The sequence below is a fragment of the Bubalus bubalis genome, chromosome 7, assembly GCF_019923935.1.
Source record: "Bubalus bubalis isolate 160015118507 breed Murrah chromosome 7, NDDB_SH_1, whole genome shotgun sequence".
Classification (NCBI taxonomy): domain Eukaryota; kingdom Metazoa; phylum Chordata; class Mammalia; order Artiodactyla; family Bovidae; genus Bubalus; species Bubalus bubalis.
The window spans coordinates 24,178,108-24,195,385 of record NC_059163.1 but is presented as its reverse complement, the minus strand read 5'-3'; the positions used below and the strand labels follow the sequence as shown (position 1 = coordinate 24,195,385).

Below are 17,278 nucleotides of genomic sequence, written 5' to 3'. Positions count from 1 at the left end.
TTCCCAGGCAAGGTTGATGCTGCTGATCCAGGAACTGCACTTTGAGAACCATTAGTATGGAGTGTCCTGAGGCCTTACAACGTGGTGGAGACCTCAGGGCGATTTAGTCACCAGGAAGTGGGTTCCAATTCTGGGTCTGTCCTTAGTAGCAGAGAGCAGAGTTATGTCAAGCAAATAATCTCTCTGAGATCCAGTTTCTTCTTCTGTTTTTAAATGGAAATGATACAGCCTTCCCCCTCCCCTCATTAACGTCATCAGAAAACTTAAAGAAGATGTCTGTGAAGCACTTTGTTCCCTGCCTGACATACATTAATTTAAGAGTCCATTAAGTTCTTTTACTGTAAGATATTTTTCCATAAGTCGTGTTTTTATTTCTGAGTGTTTGGGGCAAGAAGCTCTGTCAGGTGAATATACTGCTCATTTAAATGTCTGAAGCAGTCTGAAAGATTTCACTAAGATTCCATTTCAGAATGCCCATTTGTCATGCTGATGTGTGTGTGTGTGTGTAGTTTTTCCTTTTAATTAAATTAGTTTTTTCCCGTTAAATTCTTTAAGAGTAGCAAGTTGCATAATGGATTGGGAATTTCATCCTTCTTAGTTTGTGCATTGGAATTTCAGCATATTTTCATGTGTTGGTAGCAGAGGGCAGTGAAAAGGTCACAGCTAGAATGAAAACCCTGAGTTTTCATAATTCATGGACAATTAGAGTCTGACTGAATTTAGTCTTTTTTTTCGAAAGCAACCATGTGAGTATCTCCCTGACACAGAAGCACCAGTTGCTGTTCAGTCGCTCAGTCGTATCCGACTCTTTCGGACCCCGTGAACTGAAGCACACCAGGCTTCCCTGTCCTTCACCATCTCCCGGAGTTTGCTCAAACTCACGTCCATTGAGTCAATGATGCCATCCAACCATCTCATCCTCTGTCATCCCCTTCTCCTCCTGCCCTCAGTCTTTCCCAGCATCAGGGTCTTTTCCAATGAGTCAGTTCTTTCCATCAGGTGGCCAAAGTATTGGAGCTTCAGCTTCAGCATCAATCCCTGCAATGAATATTCAGGATTGATTTCCTTTAGAATTGACTGGTTTAATCTCCTTGTTGTCCAAGGGACTCTCAAGCTTCTAAAACATGAAGTGTCTAACACCTCATTTCTAAAGACCATTATTTCATCTGTCTAGAGTAGGTCCTGGTCATATGCATTTTAATCAATGAAAAATTAATCAGTCAATCTCTGAAAGAAGTGGAAAATTTTATTCAAGCCAGATTGAGGATTATGACCTGGGAAGATGCTCTCAGAAAGCTTCAAGGACTATTCTGCCCACTAGAAGTCAAAGCACAGGTGTGTTAAGTTTTTTGAGACAGAGAGCTGTTCCTTAAATGACGTATTATTGACAGTTCACACAGTTCACAATCCACATCGGCAGGTACAGTGTTGCGTCACCATGACCTCTTCCAAGATCAAGGAGAAGAATGTTATCTTTAAGAAGCTGTCCTGTTGGTATTGGGAGAATGTTGCTCTTTATGGCTGAGCAGGTATTCCTGCCAATGGGCAAGGTCTGTTCTGTGCAAAATGAATTTACACAGTGCGCAGTGCTGGGGAGAGAGGAGGCCCAAGGGCAGAGAAATTTTTATGTGTGAATTTTGCTCATCTTGCCATAAAATGTGAATTTTATTTCACAGAAGAATCAGCCCAGGTGGTGCAGAGACTGCATTTTAAGACAGACAAGGAAAGGGCTGCAATGGTCAAGACAGATTTCAGATTCAGATTCTGCTGCTTAACTAGCTATGTGGACTTGAGCAAGTTCTCCAATCTTCTCCCCCTGCGGCGCCCCCCCCCCCACCGCCCCGCACAATTTGGCTGTTTCTTTTTAAATTTATTTTTTAAATTAATCTTTTTTGGAGTATATTGCTTTACAATGTTGTGTTACTTTCTCCTGTACAGCAAAGTGAAACAGCTGTACATAAACATGAAAAGTGAAAGTGTTAGTTGCTCAGCCGTGTCCGACATTTTGCGACTTCACGGACTGTAGCCAGCCAGGCTTCTCTGTCCATGGAATTCTCCAGACAAGAATACTGGAGTGGGCTGGCATTCCCTTCTGCAGGTGATCTTCCCGACCTAGAGATGGAACCCATGTCTCCTGCATTGCAGGCGGACTTTCTGAGCCGCCAGGGAAGCCCCAGACATATACATATATCCCCTCTTTTCTGGATTTCCTTCCCATTTATTAATAGGTCACCACAGAACACTGAGTAGAGTTCCCTGAGCTACACAGTAGGTTCTCATTATCACCAGTCTTCTTAATTCTTGGTCTCTCGTATGTGATATGGGTCATTCTTATTCACTGGGACCATTATACAGGTTATATAGTTAATGGATTTTAAAAATGCCTGGCATAGTGCCGGTCACAAAGCACTCAAAAGCACCAATATTGTGATGGTTCTTCTAAAATGCCACACAGGAAAGGTGGACAGATAAGATAAACACCAAAGTTCACAAAGGACTAGAACTGAAATGAAGCCAACTGGCTGTGTGTTAATCCGTAAAACGCTTATTAAGTCTTGAAGAAAGAGAATTCTCCAAAGATTATGTTGAAGTGACTGATTCCTTAGAGGTGGTTTAGATCGGGTACATTCGTGACTAGTTTCTAACTTGGTATAATCACTTTCCAAAAATTTTTATTTATTCATTTATTTGACTGCCCTGGGTCTTCACTGCTGTGTGGGCTTTCTCTAGTTGCAGCGCTCAGGCTGCTCAGTGCTGTGGCTTCCCTTGTGGAGCACAGGCTCTAGGCCCACAGGCTTCAGTAGTTATGGCTCATAGGCTCTAGAATGCAAGATCGGTGGTTGTGGCCCTTGGGCTTAGTTGCTCCATAGCACGTGGAATCTTTCCGGATCAGGATCCAATCTGTGTCCCCTGCATTGGCTGGCAGATTCTTATCCTCTATACCACCAGGGAAGTCCTGTACTTACTTTTTTAGTATCAAAACTCTATTTTGGACACCTTAAGGTAAAATGATGTTGGATTGTATTGAAACAAATTATTCAATCAAAGCTACTGAATCAGCAGACTATCATTTTTTACTGTCAGTACATCAATTTTCCATTCACTTTCACATGACAAGATAATGTCCTTTCATGAAAATATTAAACACTTCAGGAGGTCCTAAATGAAACATCGTAACACAAGACAACAGAGCCGGTATTATTCAGTAGTAGGATGGGAAATCAGTTTAGGAAGAAAGCAGTATTATTATAGACAGGTTTTTATTCAGAGATTTAAGAAATGCCATAGAAGTGCGTGTTTACTTAGATTTTTCTCAATTTCTCTTAAGCAATTTTAAGAAATTTTATTCCTTCTATAGAATAGTCTTTCCCAGCTTACTGAAAAAATTTTAAATTATGTGCTTAAAATTAGTATTATGGCATGTTTTCATTTCCATGCTGTTCCTGAAGACCTGTGTCATGGAGCCTTCAGAAGATAATTTATTCGCCACAATTGTACTTCCATTAAACAAAGCCTAAGAACAGACAGTCCTAATGGGGTTTTCATTTATGGATCCTTTGGGTAGGGTTCCCCAGGGAGGATGGTCAACATTAATTAAAACATCTTGAGGCCTGTGAGCCGCAATTACTTCGTGAGATGCAGTGAAGAGCTTTGAATAATCCCATGAAAACAGAGGATGCAGGAAATTCCTGCTTTCTCATCGCTTTCATGAAGATGCATCTTTTAAGCAAATATTCTTCAGAGTTACCACAATTGACATAATTCATTGCTGTAGGGAACAAATGTTTTACATTTTCAATTTGTTACCCAGAAAAGGAGAGGCCTTTTATATGGGGTAGTTGCCATGTTGCCTGCGTATCCAAGCCAGGAGAGTCTTGAACCACCCCTGAAGTGATAAGAAGGTGTGCAAATTATGGCTTTGTTATGAGTTTCCAGTAGGCATATGGAAATAAGCATGTGTACTATAAGTAAAGATGTCACTTTGAACTGGTGGGACTGTCCGTTATTTCTTTCTAGGTTGGAAAGCGAGGGACAATAAGAGATTATTCTGGCTTTAACCCATCGGTGGATGCTGAAGCGATTCGTAAGGCCATCAGAGGAATTGGTGAGTAATGCTTTACAATTTCTTTCTTACTGTTGAAGCAGATCAGGAATTTAAGCTAAAAGTGCTTAGGTTCAGGTTGCCCAAGTCGCCTTTTTTACTTAATTAGAGAAATTGTAAGGCACTTTAAAAACTTGTGAAGAGCAAAAGTATAGGGTACCCAGTCTACATGTGTGTGTATGTGTGTGTGTGTGTGTGTGTGTGTGTGTATTTTTTTTTTCCACGACAATCATATGAGGTGGAGACTTTTATTTTCTTTAGTTTACAGATGGGGGAACTGCAGCTCAGAGGTGTTGAGTCATTTTCCTAGGGTCATACATGAGTGGCAGAGCTGGGATTCAAACCCATGATTGAAATACCAGGTTTCTTCCAGTGTACCGTGCTTTCACAACACCAGGAGAGTGTCAGTGGGGATAGGCATGACCTTTAAGAGGTATTTACGTTTTTATTTATTTATTTTTATCTACGGCTGTGCTGGATCTTCGCTGCTGCGCACTGGCTTTCTCTAGTTGTGGCGAGCCGGGGCTACTCTCTGGTTGCAGCAGGAGGGCTTCTCATTACAGGCTTCTCTTGTTGTGGAGCACGGGCTCTAGGGCACACGGGCTTTAGTAGTTGTGGGGCAGGTTTCCCTACGGCATGTGGGATCTTCCCAAACTAAGGATTGAACCAGTGACCCTGGCATTGCAAGGCGGATTCTTAAACCACTGGACCAGTGGGGAAGCCCAGGAACCCAGTTTTATCCAGTCTTAATATTTGCCATGTTTATTTCCTACTAAACACTTGCCATGGCTTCCCGGGTGGCGCTAGTGGTGAAGAACCCGCCTACCGATGCGGGACACTGACCGAGCAACTAACACTTTCACTTCCAAACACTGCCACGACCGTCACTGCTATCAATAGTCATCATCATTACCACCGTGAGTCATTACAGACACGGTCCCTTCTGATTCTGTCTGGATCTCATTCCCACCCTATTCTCTAGAGATAAACAACATTCTAAATCAGAAATATATTTCCATGAAACTTTTAATTCTGTACTCCAATGTACGTACATATTGTTTTGCATGGGCTCAAACAGTATAAATTGAAATCCTACAGCAGGTATTCTTCTACAACTTATTTTTTATCCCTTAACATTATGTTTTTGAGATTTATCCATGTTGATATGTTTAGCTCTAGTTCATTAATTTTAACTGCAGAGTAGTCTATTGAATTACTATGTCGTAAGATGGAAATAGTGATGGAACTTTTAAATTGCCTACAATTCTTTTCTATTACAGTATAAAAGTATTGCACTGAAATAGTTGTGCTTATGTCTTTTGTGAATGTTTGCTAGCATTTCTCTAGAATATAAATTTACTAGAATTTTTGCCAAACTGCTCTCTCAAATGAATTTACAAATTAGCATTCCTACCAGCAATATGGTTTCCCAGGTGGCACAACAGTAAAAAATCCGCCGGCCAATGCCAGAGACACAGGTTCCATCCCTCCGTCAGGAAGATCCCCTGCAGAAGGAAATGGCAACCCACTCCAATATTCTTGCCTGGAAAATCCCATGGACAGAGTATCCTGGTGGGCTGCAGTCCACGGGATCACAAAGAGTCAGACGCAACTGAGCGACTGAGCACACACAGGGCACCAGCAATGTAAAAGACTTCCTCTTGCTCAGTATTCTCATCCATACTCGCTATGATCATCCAATAGAGTGGGTCTAAAAATGTACCGCATTCTATTTCCTTCCTCTCTCTTATCCCTCATTACTGATGCAGTTAAGCATCCTTTCTTGTATATTTGCTTCCTTTCCCATGAATTACTCCTCCACACCTTTTATCCATTTTTCAGTTGGGTTGTGTTCTTTGGCTTGGCAAGAAAGAATTTTTTAATTTATTTTTTAAAATAAATTCTGGGGATGAAACATTTTTTTTAATTACAAGCTATGAAAACATCTTTTCTCAGAATGTGATTTCCTTTTCACGTGGCCTACAGTAACTTTAATCGAATAGAAGTTTTACATTTTAGTGAAATTAACTTTACCAATATTTTTTGTAATAACTTATACTTACTGTCTTTTCTGTGGTGAGCACATAAAGATACCCTGCTGTATTTTCTCCCCCAGATTTTACAATCTTATTTTTCACATTGAGATCTTTAATCTGCCTGGAATAAATGTTTGTGAATGGCATTTAAATCTAATTTGATTTTATGTGGCTGTGCAGCTGTCCCAGTGCCATCGATTGAAGAGTTCATCCTTTCCACACTGATTTGTAATGCCACCACTGTCTCATAAGCTTTGCTATTTTTCTGCTCTCTGTCATATTCCATTGGTCTGTTTGCCTCTCCCCATCTTTATACAACACTGTCATAACTACTATTATTATTTTATAGCGACACTGTTGTCTAGTAAAGCAGGACTTTCTCTCCTTGCCTCCTTGCCCTCTCCTATAAATTTTAGGGTCAGTGTGTCAAGTTTCATGAATTATACTATTAAGGTTTTATATAAGTTTAATATTATTGTATTTCTGCCTGTTTAGGGTATTTTTTTCTTTCTATTTTTAAATGAAAGTTATTTCTTTATCTACTTCTTTGTTTCCCTATTTCCACACAGTGTTGAATAGACTTTTCCATGAGGCTATTGTCAAACTGAATGAATTCATGGTCTTTAAATTCTCTCTGTTGTCTTTCTTCCTTTACATTGTGTTTCTTCACAGGTTTGCAGACCCACTCTGAGGAGGTTTTTGTTTGTAAAACCAGGTGTCGAGGTGGCATTTGCCTTAGGGACGTGTGAGATCCAGCCTCTGAACCATGAGGCCTCTTGGTTTAATTTCTGGTCTTGAGCATTTGCAGAAATAAGAGAGGAGAGACTGCCTGATGTACAACCTACATGTGATTGTAGGTGGTTAGTTCTATCTGGAGTCTAGGGGCATAAGGTATAGAGTTGCAGAGAAGGGGGTGGGAAATTAGAAGAGAGACATGAGGCAAGAGCTGGTGGTGGTGGTTTAGTCACTAAGTCGTGTCCAACTCTTGCGACCCTGTGGACAGAGGAGCCTGGCAGGCTACAGTCTATGGGATTCTCCAGCAAGAATACTCGAGTGGATTGCCATTTCCTTCTCCAGGAGATCTTCCCGACTCAGAAATCAAACCCAGGCTCCTGTGTCATAGGCAGATTCTTTACCAACTAAGCTACAAGGGAAGCCCAAGCTAGGTCTGAAGAAACTGGTACACAAGCTAAGGAGCTTAAGCTTCATCCTGAAGATTACAGAGAATCTTTAGGATTTCTATCAAGGAATTGATATGATCTGATGTGTTTTAAAATTTTAGTTAAGCAGAACTCTACAGTATGAATTATAATGGGATCAAGTTAGGAGGCTATTGAAGTTTCCAGGTAAAATATGATGAATGCATAGTAGCAGAAAAGAGGACAAATTCAAGAGATTCAGTTGATTGCTACAACATAAAGAGTAGGGAAAAGAAAGGAGTATAGGATGACTTGGGAATCTATGCTTGGATGACTGTCTATTCAGTTCAGTTCAGTTCAGTTGCTCAGTTGTGTCTGACTCTTTGCAACCCCATGAATTGCAGCACACCAGGCCTCCCTGTCCATCACCAACTCCCGGAGTTCACTCAAACTCACGTCCATTGAGTCAGTGATGCCATCCAACCATCTCATCCTGTGGTCCCCTTTTCCTCCTGCCCCCAATCCCTCCCAGCATCGGAGTCTTTTCCAACAAGTCAACTCTTTGCATGAGGTGGCCAAAGTATATTGGAGTTTCAGCTTTAGCATCATTCCTTCCAAAGAAATCCCAGGGCTGATCTCCTTCAGAATGGACTGGTTGGATCTCCTTGCAGTCCAAGGGACTCTCAAGCATCTTCTCCAACACCACAGTTCAAAAGCATCCATTCTTCGGCACTCAGCTTTCTTCACAGTAGATTGTATCTGTAGTGGTATCATTGACAGGGAACATAGAATGAAAGACAAGTTAGAGAGGAAATAGAATAGAATGAATAGTATAGAATTAAATCCAGTGGAATTAATGCAAATAGAATCCAAATAGAATGAATGCACCCTGGAGCAGCTGAGTTTGAGACACTTGTAGTTAGAGGTGTTCAGTCATGCACCTGTCCAGATGCCATGACAGGTCTGAGTTGATAATCAGATTCACAGAGCACAATAAGAATTTAATCTAACTTTGTTTGCTTAACTATATAGAGAATACAAGACCAGAGATCCACTGGGGCAGCATCTTCCACTGGGAGGCCCAGCAGCTAGTCAAATACAGTTTCTTTTGCCCCATCATTCATGTAGAGTGTGCACCGCTGCCGTGGACAAGTGGGACCAAGGCGTGTATGGATCATGCAACATGGGGAAGATGAGCCTTGAGTTCCAGCTGATCTCTTATACCATTCTAGCCAACTCACAGCCCCCAACCCAGGGGTAGTCCTCTACCACAAAGGAGTAGACACAACTTCCAACAATATCTTAATACTTAATTACTAAGAAAATGGTGACGTAGAGGTCATTTTCATGCCAAGCACGCATCAACCCTTTCAGTTCAGTTCATTCGCTCAGTCGTGTCTGACTCTGCGACTCTATGGACTTCAACACACCAAGCTGCCCTGTCCATCACCAACTCCTGGAGCCTACTCAAACTCATGTCCATCGAGTCAGTGATGCCATCCAACCATCTCATCCTCTGTTGTCCCCTTCTCCTCCTGCCTTCAGTCTTTCTCAGCATCAGAATCTTTTCCAGTGAGTCAGTTCTTCACATCATGGGGCCAAAGTATTGGAGTTTCAGCTTCAACATTAGTCCTTCCAAAGAATATTCAGGACTGATTTCCTTTAGGATGGACTGGTTGGATCTCCTTGCTGTCCAAGGGACTCTCAAGAGTCTTATCCAACACCACAGTTCAAAAGCATCAATTATTGGGTCAGCTTTCTTTATAGTCCAACTCTCACATGATGCTGAAGCTGAAACTCCAGTACTTTGGCCACCTCGTGCGAAGAGTTGACTCATTGGAAAAGACTCTGATGCTGGGAGGGATTAGGGGCAGGAGGAAAGGGGGATGACAGAGGTTAAGATGGCTGGATGGCATCACCAACTCAATGGACGTGAGTTTGAGTGAACTCTGGGAGTTGGTGATGGACAGGGAGGCCTGACGTGCTGCGATTTATGGGGTCGCAAAGAGTCGGACACGACTGAGCGAATGAACTGAACTGAACCCACATCCATACGTGACTACTGGAAAAACCAAAGCTTTGACTAAACAGACCTTTGTTGGCAAAGTAATGTCTCTGCTTTTTAATATGCTGTCTAGGTTGGTCATAACTTATCTTCCAAGGAGCAAGCGTCTTTTACTTTCATGGCTGTAGTCACCATCTGCAGTGATTTTGGAGCCCCCCCAAAATAAAATCTGTCGCTGTTTCCACTGTTTCCCCCTCTATTTGCCTTGAAGTGATGGGACCAGATGCAATGATCTTAGTTTTCTGAATGTTGAGTTTTAAACCAACTTTTTCACTCTCCTCTTTCACTTTCATCAAGAGGCTCTTTAGTTCTTCATTTTCTGCCTTAAGTGTGGTGTCATCTGCATATCTGAAGTTACTGATATTTCTGCCAGCAATGTTGATTCCAGCTTGTGCTTCATTCAATCCAGCATTTCTCTTGATGTACTCTTGCTGCTGCTGCTGCTGCTAAGTCACTTCAGTCATGTCTGACTCTGTGGGACCCCATAGACAGCAGCCCACCAGGCTCCCCCCATCCCTGGGATTCCCCAGGCAAGAACACTGGAGTGGGTTGCCATTTCCTTCTCCAATGCATAAAAGTGAAAAGTGAAAAGTGAAAGTGAAGTCGCTCAGTCGTGTCCAACTCTTCGCGACCGCATAGACTGCAGCCTACCAGGCTCCTCCGCCCATGGGATTTTCCAGGCAAGAGTACTGGAATGGGTTGCCATTGCCTTCTCCTGATGTACTGCATATAAGTTAAATAAGCCGGGTGACAATACTTGATGTACTCCTTTTCCTATTTGGAACCAGTCTCTTGTTCCATGTCCAGTTGTAGCTGTTGCTTCTTGACCTGCATACAGATTTCTCAGGAGGCAGATCAGGTGGTCTGGTATTCCCATCTCTTTCAGAATTTTCCACAGTTTGTTGTGATCCACACAGTCAAAGGCTTTAGCATAGTCAATAAAGCAGAAGTAGATGTTTTTCTGGAACTCTCGCTTTTTCAGTGGTCCAGCAGATGTTGGCAATTTGATCTCTGGTTCCTCTGCCTTTTCTAAATCCAGCTTGAACATCAGCCCTTTACTTGTACTTAAAACAGGTAGTTAAGTATATGGGTCTGAAATGCCTGAAAAAGGTATGGACCAGTGGACATAGAAATACATGTTTTGGGTTAAAAGATTTGGATTAGGTTCAAATTCTTGCTGTGCCACTTAAAAGCTACACGACTTTGGCAAATGAGGTGAGTTTTCTAAATGTTTACATCTTTATCTTTAGAACAATTTAATCATACCTACTGCCCTGGGCAGTAATAACTATGACAATAAATAAAAGGTGCCTAGTGTGTGGTAGGTTCTCAATTAGCATCAGTTCCTTTTTTCTAGAGAAAAAAAACGACTTTGTATACCAAATATGGAGATAAGAGAAAGATAGAAGGTGAAATGACAGTAACCGAACCTCACAAGGATGAAAAAAACCTACTTCAAAAGCAGCGTGATCCTTGGGCTTCTTCCTCTGTCTGATGTATGGATAGGAATATTTGAGCCATGATGGCTTTCTTTCCCTAAAACTATCCAAATAAAGTTAATTTTCTTTCCTCAAAGCCAGAGAATCAAAGAAATAAAGATGCCAACCTGATAAGACCTGGAAATTAGAAATTAAAATGCCTTCCTCTCTGCATCTGTTTCAGACAGTTAATCATCTTTCTTTTGTTCATGACAGATACATTAAGCATATTTGGGTTGATGGTGAATACAATTATTTTCGTCTCATTTAGGGACCGATGAGAAAACAGTGATCAGCATTCTGACTGAGAGGACGAATGCACAGCGGCAGCTGATTGCTAAGGAATATCAAGCACTATGTGGAAAGGTACGGTTTCCCTAACGTAACAGGCAGTAATGAGCGAATCACTGATGGAGCAGGGCTGCTCCCACATGATGATGCCCCCAGATCTTTGATTTCAGGCCAAGTGTAACAGAAAGTGCCCAGTATATCCAGTCAATAGCCTGGAATAGACTTGGTTTTTGCCCTTAACTGTCTGAATGGCCTTGGACATGTTATTTGACCTTTCTGGACCTCAGTTATCTTCACCACTGAATAAGGAGGGTTGCCTTGGATCAGTGGCTCTAAATCAAGGATGATTTTGCTCCCCAGTGGCTATTTGGCAGCATCTCCAGACATGCTGATTGCCACAGCTGGTGGGAGAGGAATGTTGCTGATTCCTCATGGGACAAGATCAGAGAAGCTGCTCAACATCCTTCAATGCACGAGACAGTCCTCACAACAAAGAATCATCTGATCAGTTATCTGATAATTCCTGTCTTAGGTGATCTTCAATTTCTCTTTCAGCTTTAATATATTTATGTAATTATCAATTTTTTAATTCATTCAGTGAATGAAAACTTACTAAACACCAGAAGTTTTATAAGAACTCTTCAGGAACATTTTGTGTGTCTTTTCCATCTAGTTTTTTGAGTGTTGCGTTTTAGGCCAGCTTTTTCACTCTCCTCTTTCACCTTCGTCAAGAGGCTCTTTAGTTCCTATTCCCATTATGCCATTAGTGTGGTATCATCTGCATATCTGAGGTTATTGATATTTTTCCCAGCAGTGTTGATTCCAGCTTGTGCTTCACCCAGCCGTGCATTTCGCATGATATACTCTGTACAGACTTGAAATAAGCAAGGTGACAATATACAGGCTTGACGTACTCCTTCCCCAAATTTGGAACCAGTCCGTTGTTCCATGCCCATGTTGCTTCTTAAGCTGCATACAGGTTTCTTAGGAGGCAGGTAAGGTGGTCTGGTATTCCCATCTCTTTCAGAAATTGTTGGATCCACACAGTCAGAGACTTTAGCTTCATTTAGTCAATGAAGCAGAAGTAGATGGCTTTGGGAATTGCCTTGCTTTTTCTATGATCTCTTTAAGAAAATTAGCAGTGACTACAGGACTGGAAAAGATCCTCTCCTTTCCAGTTCATATTAAATTTGGCAATTTGATCTCTGTTTCCTCTGCCATTTTTAAATCCAGCTTGTACATCTGGACATTCTCGGTTCATATATTGTTGAAGCCTAGCTTGAAGGATTTTGAGCATTACCTTGCTAGCATGTGAAATGAGCATGGTTGTGTGGTAGTTTGAACATTCCTTGGCATTGCTTTTCTTTGAGATTGGAATAAAAACTGACCTTTTCCAGTCCTGTGGCCACTGCTGAGTTTTCCAAATTTGCTGGCATATTGAGTGCAGCACTTTCACAGCATCATCTTTACAGACTTGAAATAGGTTAGCTGGAATTCCATCACCTCCACTAGTTTTGATCGTGGTAATGCTTCCTAAGGTCCACTTGACTTCACACACCAGGGTGTCTGGCTCTGGGTGAGTGACCACATTATCGTGGTTATCTGGGTCATTAAGACCTTTTTTGTACAGTTCTTCTGTGTATTCTTGCCACCTCTTCTTAATCTCTTCTGCTTCTGTTAGGTCCTTGCTGTTTCTGTCCTTTATTGTGCCCATCTTTTCATGAAATGTTCCGTTGGTATCTCTAATTTTCTTGAAGAGCTCTCTAGTCTTTCCCATTCTATTGTTTTCCTCTATTTCTTTGGATTGGTCAATTAAGAAGGCTTTCTTATCTCTCCTTGCTATTCTCTGGAACTCTGCATTCAGCTGGGTATATCTTTCCCTTTTTCCTTTGCCTTTTGCAAAGGGAAATGCTCTAACGTAATTTTTATTTTTAAAAGATTATTTTAGCTGCCTGGATAATGAACTGGTAAGGGAAGAGTAGAAACACAACCCAGTCAGGCTGTTGGATCCAGAATCAAGAGGGTGTTGTGACCATCCACAGGCAGCCGAGGCATCACCCAACAATGTTCTCCCGGCCCACGGCTCCATTAAGACACCCTTCTCCGTGTTTCCTCTGTGTGTGTGCTCAGTTACTCAGTTGTGTCCAACTTTTTGCGACCCCACTGACTGTAGGCCACTAGGTTCCTCTGTCCATGGGATTTTCCTGGCAAAAGTACTGGAATGGGTTGCCATTTCTGCCTTCAGGGGATCTTCCCCACCCAGGGACTGAAACTGCATCAGTTTCTTTACTCCGGAGCCATTGAGGAAGCGCTGTGTTCCCTTTATCAGATATTTCATATATTACATGGAAATTTTATCTTTGACTATTTCTGTTTTTCCCTTTAGGTACAGTGTCCTAGGGGTAAGGATTGTGTCTAACTCATCATTAAGTGCCTGGCATAGAGCAGGTACCCAGTAAACACTTGTCAAATTAAAAGAATTGCCAAGCTTCTGGCCAAGGCAACATACCCATGTACAGGGAATGTGAACGATCCATTGGCCTTTCAGGATTTCCAAAACACGGCGGAAGGATAGAGGGGAAGGATGACAACCACGCCTCACAGTGGGACGGAAGGAGAGCCTGTGAAGCAAGATCTGGTAGAGGACAGATGGGTTGGAGTGTAGCTGTTGAGGAGGAAACCCCTCCTGATCACTACAGCGGCTCCATTCCATTTGTTTTGGCAGGAGCCTACCCCCACTGGGCCCCCAGGGTCACGGAAGATGTTGGTCTGCACCCAGATGGTCATAGCAGTCCGGTGGGCTGGGTGAGGGAAGAGGATAGGGAAGGAGCCCCGTAATTCACACTCAGTTTTAACTGGAGGTGCCCCATTCCGCCTGTCTTCTCAGTGTCTGCCAAACAGCTTCAGGCTGGAGATCATCAAGAGCAGGTAAAATAATTATTCAGTAATATACCTTTGGCTATTAAAAACAGAAACCATATTACTTGCCCTCAAGCAAGGGAGATGGATTGGACTTAGGTAACGTGTGAAAACACTGCCGAAAGAGGGTATCAATAAGTAAGGTTCCCCTGTTGCCACATTTCTAGTTTCCCCTGCCCTTGTTGCCAGAAAACCGCTTTGGATGCCTCCTGGTCCCACGCTCCGAGCAGAGGCAAATGACCACGCACTGTCTTCCCTCATCTTCTCCCTTCGAAGCTGTTTGGCAGACACTGAGAAGCCAGGTGGAATGGAGCACCTCCCGTTAAAACTGAGTGTGAATTATGGGACTCCTCCCCCATCCTCTTCCCCTCACCCAGCCCCAGCGCTGAGAACATCAAGGGCCTGGGAAATGCATTTTAATAGACAGTTCCTATCTGTGCCCCTCACAGGACCTCCTCCACTGCCTTCCCTTCAGGAAACCATCTATAAAACAACATTTTGGAAGCAGTCATCAAATGCAGATTAATAGCCATAGAAGTATTTTCACCATTTCTCTTTATCTCCTGTGGATGTACATGTTTTTTGTCTGAATTCATACATTCATGTTCTTCTATTACTAGATGACTTTGGAGGAAGAGAAGGGGTTCATGATTTTCTCTTTCTCTTTCTTTTAATTTCAGGAACTGAAAGATGACTTGAAGGGTGATCTCTCTGGCCACTTCAAGCATCTCATGGTAGGCCTCGTGACCCCACCGGCAGTGTTTGATGCGAAACAGCTGAAGAAATCCATGAAGGTACGAGCTCTACACAGGCCGTTTCTGCCTAGGATTTGATGATCAGAAAGTGTCTTTCTTCCAGCGCACACTTGAGCACGTGCCTAATTGCTTAGTCATGTCTGACTCTTTACCACCCCGTGGGCTGTAACCCGCCAGCCTCCTCTGTCCATGGGCTTCTCCAGGCAAGAATACTGGAGTGGGTTGCCATTTCCTTCTCCAAGGATCTTCCCAACCCAGGGATTGAACCTGAGTCTTCTGTGCCACCTGCATTGGCAAGCGGGTTCTTTACCCCTGAGACACTGGGGAAGGCCTGCACCCTTGAGGTATGGGAGTCAACGTGATGGATTTGGAGATTCCATGCTCTCCAGTTGTTAGAACAACCCTGAAATGGGAAGCAGTTGTGGAACCTTAAGCCCACATGTTCCTAGCCTGAAAGGATATTGTCCAATTTTGGTCTTTTGACCTAAGGAGTCAAATTCTCTATTTTGTTGTCATTGAGAGTTAGTGGCCCCATCATTAACCCCATTGCCTAGGCCCCAAAACTAGAACTATCCTTGATCCCTCGCTTCATCTCACACTTCAAAGCTACCTTTTTTGTTTTTCCAGAGAAGCTCAACTCTCTTCTTAATTAAGGCTTTTTGACTGAATGAATTAGGCCTGCTTAGAATATCTAAGATGCTTCCCCATGAGGTCGATCGATAATGGACTGTAACTGCAAAATACTTTCACAGCAACACTAGATTAATGCTTGATTGAATAACTGAGGACTGTAGCCTGGCCAGATTGACGCATAAAGCTGATCGTTACAGCCTCTCCTCCCCTGCCCACCACCCCAATTCACTGCTGTAGCTGTCTTGGCTTTCTTGCTACTCTGTGGACATTCTCAGCTTATTCCTATCTTGAAGTCTTTATACATGATGTTCTTTCCATCTGGAACACTATTCTTCCAGATATTTTATGTTAATTCACTCAGTTTAATTTTCTTAATTGCACCTATTACCATCTAAAATTATCTTGTTAATTTTTTGGTCCATTTACATATTATTTTTTCCATCCAATGAACAGGCAAACTTTGATCATATCAGGGAACCTCATCCCTTTAGGAATCTCCTCCGGTTCTAGAGGAAAGCCTGTGATGAAATAGATGTTTGACATACGAATGAGTTCTGAGAGTGAGTTTGTAAAGTCCAATTTGTTCATAAATCCAACAAGTTAGCCTAGGTACCCAACTCTCTGATTTATAATACTGTTCACACAAATAATACATAAAAAACAAACGCAAGGAATAGAACAGTTTTAATCTTACAATATTAATACCTTGAAAAGTACAGTAGTAGAGTACAAAAGTTGGCATACAGGAGCATGTTCGAGTCTTTGAAAGTTTGCAACTTTAAAGTTTGTGTGTAGGGGACTTACTGTATTTGTTGACCTGAAGGAGGGGAAGGAAGAAGTCTAGTTCTGAGGCAAGACCATCTTCTCCTTCCCATCAGAGATAATCACTTTCTTTTCTGTGAAAGAAGTATCTGCTGCTGCTGCTGCTAAGTCGCTTTAGTCGTGTCTGACTCTGTGCGACCCCATAGACGGCAGCCCACCAGGCTCCGCCATCCCTGGGATTCTCCAGGCAAGAATACTGGAGTGGGTTGCCATTTCCTTCTCCAATGGGTGAAAGTGAAGTCGTTCAAAAAGAAGTATAGTTACCCCACAAAGTAGATGACAAGAGGTACAGGCAATATATTGGGTGAAATGCTTGCAAAGGATAAAGAAGAGACAGAGCAGGGCAGGTGGGGTGAAGCTGCTGACTACAATGCAAGTGTGGCACGTGTGAAAGGAGAGGGGGAAGGAAGGAGGCTCAGACAGGAAGAGCCTCTGTCTACAGCACTGCTCTGACGAAGCCATGGCGGACTGATGGGGAGCCCTGAATAAGGTGTGCCCCTTGGAGGAGTCTTACATGGGGTGGAATGGTGGCCCAGCTTTGGTTCCCCTTCCATGCTCAGTCATAGCTGAAAGCAGCCTGGAGAGACCATGATCTTGGTGTGAATTTTGTGGCAGATCCAAAGGTTGGAAGCTATCAGCCAGCTACATTCTTTGCAGCGTGTTCTCTTGAAATGAAATCTCAGCAGTGCGTTTCTGTGGCTGCTACGAGGGGGACAGCTTAGCAGGTGAAATGGTGAGAATTAGATTAGCCAACAAGGATTAGAAATGTTCCCTCTATGTAAATCCAAAGGAAGCCATCCATAGCTCAGTGTCATGGCACCATCATCGTCAGACCCTCAGCCTTGAGGTTCCACCATCTTCAGCCTGTAGATTGCACTTCTTATCTAGATGGCCGTTCAACGTCCAGCCATTACACCTTTATTAAAGACAACTGAAAAGAGTCCAAGACCAAGAAGTGTTCATCTTTTCTCTTTACGGACTCCCAGAAATTGTACGTGAGGCATCACATATATTCATTTCACGGATCAGAATTTAGTT

At 42.6% G+C, this 17,278-nt stretch overlaps 1 protein-coding gene across 1 annotated transcript in view; it reads left to right on the top strand.

Moving 5' to 3' along the window:
• Positions 1 to 17,278, top strand: part of ANXA3 (annexin A3) — a 71,242-nt gene that overhangs the window by 22,960 nt on the left and 31,004 nt on the right. The window contains exons 3-5 of the mRNA XM_006053741.4: positions 4,018 to 4,105; positions 11,092 to 11,186; positions 14,711 to 14,824. Of these exons, the coding sequence (XP_006053803.3) occupies positions 4,018 to 4,105; positions 11,092 to 11,186; positions 14,711 to 14,824 (297 nt within the window). The remainder of the gene's footprint in view (positions 1 to 4,017; positions 4,106 to 11,091; positions 11,187 to 14,710; positions 14,825 to 17,278) is intronic.